The 10,495-nt window shown below is 55.3% G+C and overlaps 2 protein-coding genes across 2 annotated transcripts in view; one reads left to right on the top strand and one right to left on the bottom strand.

Annotated features, from left to right (window-relative positions):
- The window catches only part of fbxl5 (F-box and leucine-rich repeat protein 5), a 13,471-nt gene extending 11,500 nt beyond the window's left edge, over window positions 1-1,971 (top strand). Inside the window, exons 10-11 of the mRNA XM_048619941.1 lie at window positions 716-864; window positions 1,223-1,971. Of these exons, the coding sequence (XP_048475898.1) occupies window positions 716-864; window positions 1,223-1,299 (226 nt within the window). The 3' untranslated portion in view covers window positions 1,300-1,971. The remainder of the gene's footprint in view (window positions 1-715; window positions 865-1,222) is intronic.
- Window positions 1,964-10,214, bottom strand: LOC125487722 (probable ATP-dependent RNA helicase DHX34). Its single transcript, XM_048619871.1, has 8 exons — window positions 10,015-10,214; window positions 6,832-6,993; window positions 6,110-6,221; window positions 4,744-4,850; window positions 4,132-4,404; window positions 3,135-3,314; window positions 2,601-2,736; window positions 1,964-2,485 (listed from the first exon to the last, which is right to left on the bottom strand). The coding sequence occupies exons 1-8, from the start codon at window positions 10,207-10,209 to the stop codon at window positions 2,319-2,321; spliced, it is 1,332 nt and encodes a 443-aa protein (XP_048475828.1). The 5' UTR covers window positions 10,210-10,214; the 3' UTR covers window positions 1,964-2,318.
- Window positions 10,215-10,495: the final 281 nt, after the last annotated feature.

The following is a 10,495-nucleotide window of genomic DNA, read 5'->3' on the forward strand; positions in this document are numbered from 1 at the left end:
CATCGCCCTCCCTCCATCTCTCCCTCTGTGTCACATCGCCCTCCCTCACTTAGATAGCACTCCTTTCATCACTCCATTTCCCTGTCAATCCATGTCTCACTCTCCTTTGTTGTCCCTCACCTTCTTGTCCCCCTGCCTCACATTCCTCTCCGCAACCCAACCCCACTGTCACATCCACACCAGGACTAGTGGGAAGGTGGGATTCTCCCCACCACACCCCTACGAGCAGGGTCAGTGCATAAATTGAAGGCCAAGTCAGATTTGTTGATTGAGGATGGAGTGGAGGGTTATGGGGGAAGTGGAGTTGAGTCCACAGTTGGCTCAGCCACGATTGTATAGAATGGGCCGGCAGTGGAGAGGGGCTGAGTGGTTGATCCTCGGTAACAGGCTTGATGAAGAAATGGAATGTGGCTACCTGTCTCTGGCAGTGAGTGTGGAGAACGGGGATAGTCGCTCCCATGGGGAGAGAACAGGGGGAGAATACTGGAGTCGCCCCCGCGGGGTGAGAGAGGGAATGGGGAGTGTGGAGGAGTCGCTCCCCCAGGGGGAGAGAGAGGGGAGAATGGGGGACTCCCTCCACTGAGGAGAGTCGTTGGTGGGGGGGAGAATGGGGTCTCACTCCCGAGGAGGGAGAACGGGGGAGTCCCTGTGGTTGTGTTGCTGTGAGGCAGAGTGAGGGGATGTTGATATTGTCGATGTTTCCATGCTGTTGCAGGGCACTGACTCTCCACGGGGGCCTCCCATTCCTGGAACACCTTGACCTGTCGGGCTGCCTGTTGATTACAGGGCCTGGGCTGCAGGAGCTGGTGTCTGTCTGTCCCGCCCTGAGGGACGAATATTTCTTTTACTGTGATAACATTAGCGGTAAGGGCGCTGTGCCCTCTATCCCCATGCGCACACGCTGTCCCTCACCGTCAGCTCTGCCTTAACCTGCATTCACACCCCCACCCTCTGCCTCAACTTGTACACAGCAACGGTGGCACCCACACTGTGCCCAGCGCCCGCTCCCTTGGCGCCGGCCCTCCGACAGCCCCCCGCTCCCCCCGCCTCTGACAGCGGCCCGCTCCCCCCGCCTCCGACAGCGGCCTACTCCCTCCGCCTCCGACAGCGCAGTGCTCCCCTGGGGCGGTAGGGAAGTTGGTGTTTGGGGCTGGATGTTGCGCGCTCTCAGTTCAGTGTCTCTAACTCTCTCTCCCTCTCTCTATCTCGCTGTGTCCGACAGGTCCTCACGCCACCACGGCCAGCGGCTGTCAGAACCTCCAGTGCTCGGTACGGGCCTGCTGTCGCTCGGGAGAGTGACTCCCTCCCTCCTCTCCATCACAGACGCTGTCCACCTCCAGTCCGAGCTGTGTCGGGAGAAGCATTGGAGCTTCAGGATAAGTCCCACCCCCATCCCATCTCCGCTGCGGCTAGGACTGAGAGCGGATCCCCTGTAAATAACCCTCTGAGTAAAAAGCCCCATTCATGTTCAGAGAACCTGTTGCAGAGACTGGGGGCGTGGCGCACACGCGGTGCTCCCCCCTCCACACCACCAAACAGGACAGGCTTCCTAGTGTAGTTCTGTGGGCTCTCCTATCCCCCATCTAGTTCAGGGACAGCTCGATTTCTCACCCCCCAACCTGCGGCATCGGGGAGGGAGGGGTGCGGTGGGGGTAGGTGCCCCCCCTCGCTTCACCCAGGGAAAGAGCACTGAATGAGAGTCACGAGGAGCCCGACTTGTCGGGAGGAAGAGAGACAGAAAGAGAGAGAGGGAGGCGGTTACGTTCACTTGAACCCTTGTTCTCTCCCCCTCCTCCCAACTATCCTCCGACTCAATGACTTTGTCGTCTTTCCTTTCCACCCCCGAGGGCTGCACGAACCAAACTCAGACTCTATCTTCCCCCCCTCCCCCTCCTTTTCTCTGGACGTGTCTCCTGACCTACAACTTGCAAAAGGTGTGTATAGATTTAAATAAAACCGGATGTGATGATCGCCCTTGATTATATATATTTTTGTTTAAACTTCAAAGGTTTATCCCCCCTTGCAGGAGAATCCTATGTAAACAGTCACGCTGCAGTTACAGCTGTCCGCCACCAGGGGGCCACTGGCACAGAGACACTTCCGTGTTCGTCGAGTGGCAAGGAACGCTCCCTTGCCCGCCTTTCCTTTTCAAAACAAGAACAAAACGGAGCCCAGTGCCTTCACAGAATACAGCTCCCCCTCTCCCCAAAATGTGGCATTCTTGCTGGAATGTCCTGACTGTGAACAAGCTTCGGTGGGAAGTCTTGGATTTTCGTTTCCCCGGCTGGATGCCTCGCGGGACCCTCCCCGAGCCGGCGCTACGTGCCCTCCTTTTGGACGTGCGCGTCGCTGGCGTGCTGCCTCTTGTGCCTCAGGACCTGCGTGGGGGTGAAGAGGAAGTCCTGCTCGCAGACGCTGCAGCGGTAGGAGACCTGGAGGGCGGAGGGCACTGGAGGGGCCGGTTCGACGAAGTCGGGTGGCAAGCCTATTGGGTCAACACCGGTTGGATTAATGGTCAGCGGTCTTGGGCGGGGTGGGGAGAGAGAGTGAGAGAGTGTGAAAGCAACGCCGGGATGCAAAAGACATCTCGATCGTCTTACCAGATTCCCGGCGTTCCTGTGCTCCGCAGGTCATCTCGTGCTCCATGCGCTCCAGCGGGGTAAAGGGCATGTAGAGGTCACAGATTGGACAGGACCAAAAAGTCCGGAGGCAGTTACTGTAAAGGTCCTGACTGTCCTGTAGGGGAAGATGGAGAGACGGTGGGGGGAAGAGGTTACTGACGCAATGCTCCCTGTGGAGATTTCAGCCCCTCCCTATTGGTCATGCCAGAGACCTCGCAGGAGCCCGTTATCGCACAGCAAGCTCCCGCTAAACATCAGGGGTGACCTTTGTTTATGCTGACGTCATTGATGGGATAAAAGCCAGAGAGAATTCCTGTCCAGGGCTTCACAGCGCCCGCTCCCTGGGCGCCGACCCTCCGACAGCGCCCGCTCCCTGTCTTGCCCACCCACATCAGCCCACAGACTATAAGATCCCATTCTCCCCAGACATGGTCAAACTCTCCCACGACTGATGGAAGCTCACCGAGCAATGGGAGTCATGTTCCCACCCCCACTCCCCTCCCCAGGACTCACCGTGAGACAGTTATATGTGAAGTAGTCTGTGACCTTGAGGCCCCCTTTCGTTGGGTCGGCTCGACACTCCGCAAGCCCAGCAGACAGACCTGAGAGTGCTGGCATTTCCATCACCACCTGGGGGCCCACATACAGGTTCTGCTTCTCCAGAGCCGTGAGACGGCGCAGGGTGTACGGCATCTAGAAAGGAGGGAACGCACACAGCCATGTTACATAGATGCTCCCAGCGACACTGGACCATGGTACTGGTGGGGGACAGGTCTGTCGCTGTATAACACTGGGGTACAGTACCGGTGGGGACAGATCCTTTGGGGAAGAGTGACCATAACATGATGGAAGTCTTCACTAAGATGACAAGTGAAGTAGTTAGGTTCAGGGCTGTAAATAAAGAGAATTTGTTCGGGCATGAAGTGATAAACATCGATTTGGAAGCCTTCTTAACGGAGTTGACAGTCTTTAAGCACTGCTTCATAAAGATTACAATCATCATTCGTTCCTGTTTGGTGCACAGAATATCACTGAAAGGTGTCTTAGCCATGGCTTACAAAAGAAACTACGGATGGTACTCCATCCACACAGCGGAGACATACAGTTACCAGAAAAAGCAGCAAGCCTGAGGACTGAGAGCCACAGGGAGACAACATAGAAGCTGACTGTAACAGCTTCTGTGAAAAGGTTTGTCTTGACTAATCTTTAAGACCCATACACTAATGCAACCGTTGAGAGATATGAAACGATGGGTCTTTATCTGAGCGCCAGGAAGTGTCTAGTGCTGGAGGGATTAGGTATGTCAAAGAGCTTTGCTTGGGTCCCGGCTGTCGACGGTGAAGGAACCAGATTCAGAAATTCTCAACTGTGGATATGTCGAAGAAAAGGATTGTTTCCCCTTGACCCATGGGAAGAAAAATCATAACGTGCCTAGGCAGAGGATGAGCAGATTCCACATGCCAGTGGCAGGGTCTCTCTCTCTGTCAGTTCTGACACAGCCTCCCCTCACCTCAGCTTCCAGAAAGTCCAGGAGCTCCCGCCGCAGTCTGCTGTTGGCTCTCCCAGGGGCCAGCTCACCAGCGCCTCCCTCTCCGTCCGTCTCACCTTGACGTTCCAGGCAGTCAGTCAGGGCCTGCTCCCAGGCCTCGCGCAGCCTCCGGATGGCCGTCATCAGCCCCGTACCCTCCGTGGGCCGGGACAGGACCAATTCCAGCCAACCATCGACCACCACCCGCGAGCAGTCCGCGTTGGTATCCAGGGATCGGCCAAGGAGCAGCAGAGTCTTAGAGGAGGGATGCAAGAACATGAGGTTAGATTCCAGGATTGAAACGAGTCCCCATTCCTCCCCCACCCAATGAGCTGGCTCCCCGCTGAAATTCAAACAGGGCTTGGCAGTCAACTGCTGCTCGTCATCAACTGGTGCATTCCGCAGGCAAACATCCCCACTTACCAGTACCTCATGCAGTGTAGACGGGTTTTCCTGTTTTGGTTGTGACGAACGCAAGACAGAAAGCCTTGAAACCCCGTGCCCATCTCCCGACTGTGAGGCTTCCTCAGTTTCAGGATGAGGACTTTCGCGGCTGCTCTACTGGGGAGGCTCTGAACGCCCGCACTCACTCACCTGAAGCGCGGGCACACAGATGCAGTTCAGCAGGTACGGCTTGTTGGTCTTCAGCAGCGACACATAGGCGAGCAGCTGGTGCTGGGGGCACCGGTTGCCCTCCGAACCTGCGTTGGGCCGGGAGGCAGAAGGGGCGGCGTCAGTAACGGCCCACGAGGTTTCGCGATCTCTCTCTCTTTTCCCTTTTTTCCCCCCCCCTCCCCCACGTCGCAGAACCTGCAAGCAGGCACCCTCAGTGAACGGACGCAGCTCAAAGCTGCATGGCACAGTCCCACACGCGGTGAGGGGATCTATTGATGACGTCCTGTGTTTGGTCATGCCTGGCAAAATTTGGTTCAGGGCAAGTTTTATGGGGGACCAGCGTAGAGGGAGCTTTACTCTCTACGTAACCCTGCACCGCCCCTGTCCTGGTGGTATTGATGGAGGGGACAGTGCAGAGGGAGCTTTACTCTGTATCTGACCATCTGTCCTGTAAGTGTTTGATGGGGGATGGTGTAGAGAGAGCGTTACTCCCTGTTTAACCCTGTGCTGTCCCTGACCTGGGAGCGTTTGATGGGGGATGGTGTAGAGAGAGCTTTACTTCGTATCTAACCCCTGTGCTGTCCCTGTCCTGGGTGTGTTTGATGAGGGGGACAGTGTAGAGAGAGCTTTACTTTGGGACTGGAATGTTTGAGTTATAAGGAGAGGCTGGGATTTTTTTCCCTGGAGCATTGGAGGCTGAGGGGTGACCTTATAGAGATTTATAAAATCATGAGAGGCATGGATTGGGTGAATATCAAGGGTCTTTTTCCTAGAGTGGAGGAATTCAAGTCTAGGGGCCTTACCTTTTAAGGGGAGAGGAGAAAGATTTAAAAAGGACACGAGGAGCAATTTTTTTTTTTACAAAGAGAGTTTCATGTGCGGAATTAACTTCCAGAGGAAAGCCATTTGGATAAGTACATGGATAGGGAAAGGGCCAGGAGCAGGCTGGTGTGGGACTTGTTTAGTTTGGGATTAGGGTCGGCACGGACTGGCTGGGCCGAAGGGTCTGTTTCCGTGCTGCATGACTCTGTATCTAACCCTGTGCTGTCTCTGTCCTGGGCGCGTTTGAGGGAGCTTTACTCTGTATCTAAGCCCATGTCCTGACAGTGTTTGATGGGTGTAGAGGGAACTTTACTCTGTATCCAACCCCATGCTGTCCCTGTCCCTGGGAGTGTTTGATGGGGGGGACAGTGTAGAGGGAGCTTTACTCTGTATCTAACCCCGTGCTGTCCCTGCCCCTGTGCTGGAAGTGTCTGATGGGACACCAGTCATTAGCAACGACCCTGCGAATATCAGTGTTTTGCTCTTAACGGCTGGTGCGTGCAGTGGCCAGTTTGGTTCTTACCCTGGTCTTGTCCTTTGCATTTCTCCTCTTCGGGGTGAAGTAGGGAGGGCTTGTTGCTGTAAACACTGGTCGGGTGCAGAACAACCCCTTGCAAATGTTTTGTGTGGAAGATCTGAGAGAGGAGATCAGCAGGAATGAGACCGAAGGAATGCATGAGGCACAGAGCAGTGAAGAGACCGGGAAACAGCACGGACTGAACGAGGCAAACAGAGAGAAGAAGAGATGAGGGGACAGGGGGAGAGTGAGAGCTGGAGAGAAAGTGCTGCTGAAGAGGCAGAAACCAAGCTTTGTAGAGACAGCGCCCGCTCCCTTAGCACTGACCCTCCGACAGCGCCAGCACGCTCAAGGGGGTGAGTGTGACAGAGGGGCAGTACTGAGGGAGGACGCAGTGTTGGAGGATCAGTGCAGAGAGGTGACGGTGAGAGAGAAGGGGGGTGGAGAAAGAGGACAGCAGGAGTGAAGGGGGGAGAAGGAGAAGGAGAAAGGGGGCAAAAAGAGGGGATGGGGAGGGGAGGGGACGAGGACGTGGACATGGGGGATGGGGGACGGGGGATGAGGGATGTGGACATGGGGGAGGAGTGCCAGTCCTGACAGAAGCCTTGGCCACTTGCTGGCAAGCAGGCCAGAGGGAGGGGAATGGGTGGGGATTGAGGTGCCCCGTTCTCCCTACCTCTCTGCTTCAGCTGATCAGTGATATCCTCCCGCCTCGGGGACCTCCTCACCTGCTCCGAGTCCTTCCGGGAGCTGTTGAACTCATCGGACACCGCCAGTTGTGGGTACAGCCCTCGACACATCAGCAGCTTGAGGAGCGGGAGCTGGTGAGCGCCCAGGCCCCGCGAGGAGCTGTAGGCCGCTCTCAGATCCTTCACATCATCTTTCACAGCCTGCGGAGAGTGGGGGCACAGGATCAGAACACTGAGCAACCCCCTCCCCTCCAAAAACAAGAACAGGAGGCCATTCAGCACCCCCCCCCCTTCTCGAGCCTGTTCCACAGGAACAGGAGGCCATTCAGCCCCGCCAATTGCTGATGGTGAGCAAGGCAAACGGCATGTTAGACTCAAATCGAGAGCAGGGTTGGAGTCTTGCTTTGACTGTACAGGGGCGAGACATTGGAGGATTGTTTCGGGATCTCCGTATCGGAGGAAGGACAGTTCTGGTTACAGAGAAAGATGCTTCCCGGGACTGATGTGAGCAGAGAGGCCGAAACAGTCAGGGACTACATTCGCTGGAGTTTTTAGAAGAACGAGAAAGGGGGAATCTGATAGAAGCCTATAAAACAGGACTAAACGGGGTGGTGGTGGCGGTGGGCGGGGGAACACAGAATGTTCCCCATGACTCCAGAACCAGGGGGCTTCTCTGCCGCAGAAAGTGGTCAGGGCTGAAACACTGAATGTTTTCCAGAAGGAGTCGGATATAATTCTGAAGGCAGAAAGCGGGTTGGGGGGTGGGGGGAGGAGACCTGAGTTGGATGATCAGCTGCGATCTGACTGAAGGGTGCAGCAAGCCCAGGTGCAGGATAGCCTGCTCCTGCGTCGACATAGGCCCATTTATTGTCCTCCTCAAACAACCTCCCTTAGCCTAGAGGCAGTGCCACCGCGCAGAACTCCAGAGTAATAAAAACGCAGAGAATACCCCCTTTCCAAACGCGGATAGCAGAGAAAGGAGATGTAGACAAGAACCATCTTGCAGTTTACCTGTTTTTATATGTATATCGTTTGTCCGGAAGGTAGAAACGGATTGGGTCAAATGGGCACAGCAGTGGTAGATAGAGTTTAATCCTGCTAAATGCGAGGTGATGCACTTTGGCAGAAGGAACAAGATAAGGGAGGACTCGATGAATGGCAGGGCACTGGGAAGCTCGGAGAGAAAACGAGGGATCACGGGATATTTGTCCACAGATCCCTGAAGGTGGCAGGACAGGTTATGGAGATCTACAGCACCGAAACAGAACCTTCAGTTCAACTCGTCCGTGCTGACCAGATACCCTAAATTAATCTGGTCCCATTTGGCCCCTATCCCTCTAAAGCTTTCCTATCCACGTCCCCATCCAGATGCCTTTTAAATGCTGTCATTGTACCAGCCCCCACCACTTCCTCTGGCAGCGCGTTCCATACAAGCACCACCCTCTGCGTGAAAAAGTTGCCCCTCAGGTCCCTTTCCTCTCTCACCGTAAACCTATGCTCCTCTAGTTTAGAACTCCCCTACCCTGGGGAATAAGACCTTGACTATTTACCTTATCTATGCCCCTCATGATTTTATAAACATCTAATAAGGTCACCCCTCAGCCTCCGATGCTCCAGGGAAAATAGCCCCAGCCTCTCCCTATAGCTCAAACCCTCCAACATCCTTTCAATTTTGACACCATCCTTCCTATAGGAGGGAGACCAGAATTGAACACAGTATGCCAAAAGTGGTCTCACCTATACAGCCGCAACATGACCCTCCCGACTCCTATACTCAACGCACTGACCAATAAAGGCAAACGTACCAAACGCCTCCTTCACCACCCTGTCTACCTGCGACTCCACTTTCAAGGAACTATGTACCTGTTCCCCACGGTCTCTTTGTTCAGCGACACTCCCCAGGACCTTACCGATAAGATGTATAAGTCCTGCCCTGATGTGCCTTTCCCAAAGCGGCACCTCACGTTTATCTAAATTAAACTCCATCTGCTCGAGGTCCCGTTGTACTCTGAGGTAACTTTCTTCACTGTCCACTGGACCTCCAATTTTTGGAGGCAGGAAACCTCACAACTTTTAAAAACAGTACATGGACGAGTGTGGGAAAGTGCAACTGGTGTGGATCGAGAGTAATGTAATCGTCAGGACTGGCTCAATGAGCCGAAGGGTCTCTTCTGTGCTATAACACAGAAAAGCACAGCACAGGAAGGGGCCCTTTGGCCCACGATCTTGTGCCGAACATGATGCCCAATTAAACCCATCCCTCCTGCCTGCCCTTGTTCCCTATCCCTCCATTCCTGGCTTATCTAAAAGCCCCTTAAACGTCCCTATTGTATCTGCCCCCACCATAATCCCCAGGCAGCGTGTTCCAGTCTCCTACCCCTCTCTTGCATGCCCCCTCATTTTAGATATTTCAATTCTTAGGGGGGTAAAAGATTCTGACCGTCAACCCTATCTATGCCTGCCGTAACTTTATAGACTTCTATCCGGTCTCCCCTCAGAGAAAACAGGCCTCTCCTTTACAGCTCGGACCCTCTAATCTGTGCAGCGTCCCGGTAAACCTCTTGCGCACCCTCTCTGAGCCGCCCACCTCCTTCCTGTAACGTGGTGACCAGAAACGGACGCGATAACGCGGCCGAAGCAAAGTCTCACAAAGCCGCGAGGTGACGTCCTGACGCTCGCGCTCGATTTCCCGAACGTGCCTTCCTTACTGACTCGCGGGGCCGCTTTTCCGGGAGCTACGGACTCGGAGCCCGATGCCCCTCCTGCTGCTCAGGGGTGTCCTGTCGCTGACTGTAGACTCTCCGTTAACCCCAAAGCACCTCACACTGACCCTGGAGGACTCTGAAACGCAGAAGCGGGCACGAGGCTGGGAGCGCGGGGAGGCTGGAGGAATGCAGCAGGGGCCAGGCAGCGCCAGAGGAGCGGGAAATGTCGACATTTCGGGTCGGGACCCTTCTTTGGGGGAATAAAAAAAAGTCGATTTTTTTTTCCTGCTCCTCTGGCACTGCCTGGCCCCTGCTACGTTCCTCCAGCCTCCGACGCTGCGTTATCTCTGACTCCAGCATCTGCGGCTCTTGGGGTTCGGGGAGCAGAGCGGTGGGGATTTTTAACAAAGTTTCACGCTGTTGCCTGTTTGAGGTGGTGGGGTGGGTCGGGGGGAAACAGAGAGCGGGGAGGGAGTTACATCTACATTTCTCTCTCTCTCTCTGTCCTCGCACCGACCTGGCCGTCCCGCGCGCCATGTCGCTCAGGGCAGGCGCTGGGCGCGTCATCATCCGATGAGACTGCCTCGTCGCCATCCCCTAGCCGAAGCACTTTGCGCCGGCGCTCGCTCCTTTCGTCGCGACACCTCTTGGCTCGGCGGAGCCACCCCGGTTCTCGTCGGCGGTCCTCCTTCCTCAGGAGGCCGTGCTCCATCAGCAGGTCCTACACACAACAGCACCAGGCACGGGGTTAGATACAGGGTGAAGCTTCCTCTACACTGCTCCCCCCCCTACCCCCATCAAACACTCCCAGGGACAGGGGGTTAGATACAGGGTAAAGATCCCTCTACACTGTGCCCCCCATCAAACACTCCCAGGGACAGGGGGTTAGATACAGTAAAGCTCCCTCTACACTGTCCCCCCATCAAACACTCCCAGGGACAGGGACAGCACGGGGTTAGATACAGAGTAAAGCTCCCTCTACACTGTCCCCCCCATCA

The sequence above is a fragment of the Rhincodon typus genome, chromosome 44 (assembly GCF_021869965.1).
Source record: "Rhincodon typus isolate 14 chromosome 44, sRhiTyp1.1, whole genome shotgun sequence".
In the NCBI taxonomy this organism is placed as follows: Eukaryota; Metazoa; Chordata; class Chondrichthyes; order Orectolobiformes; family Rhincodontidae; genus Rhincodon; species Rhincodon typus.

What these genes read in the sequence shown, in the direction of transcription:
- LOC125487722 (XM_048619871.1), bottom strand. Translation starts at nt 10,209, where the DNA reads ATGGAGCACGGCCTCCTGAGGAAGGAGGACCGCCGACGAGAACCGGGG. An exon ending in ATGGCGCGCGGGACGGCCAG is followed by an intron (nt 6,994 to 10,014) that starts GTCGGTGCGAGG and finishes CACTCTCCGCAG; the next exon opens with GCTGTGAAAGATGATGTGAA. An exon ending in ACAGGAACGCCGGGAATCTG is followed by an intron (nt 2,486 to 2,600) that starts GTAAGACGATCG and finishes TTGACCCAATAG; the next exon opens with GCTTGCCACCCGACTTCGTC.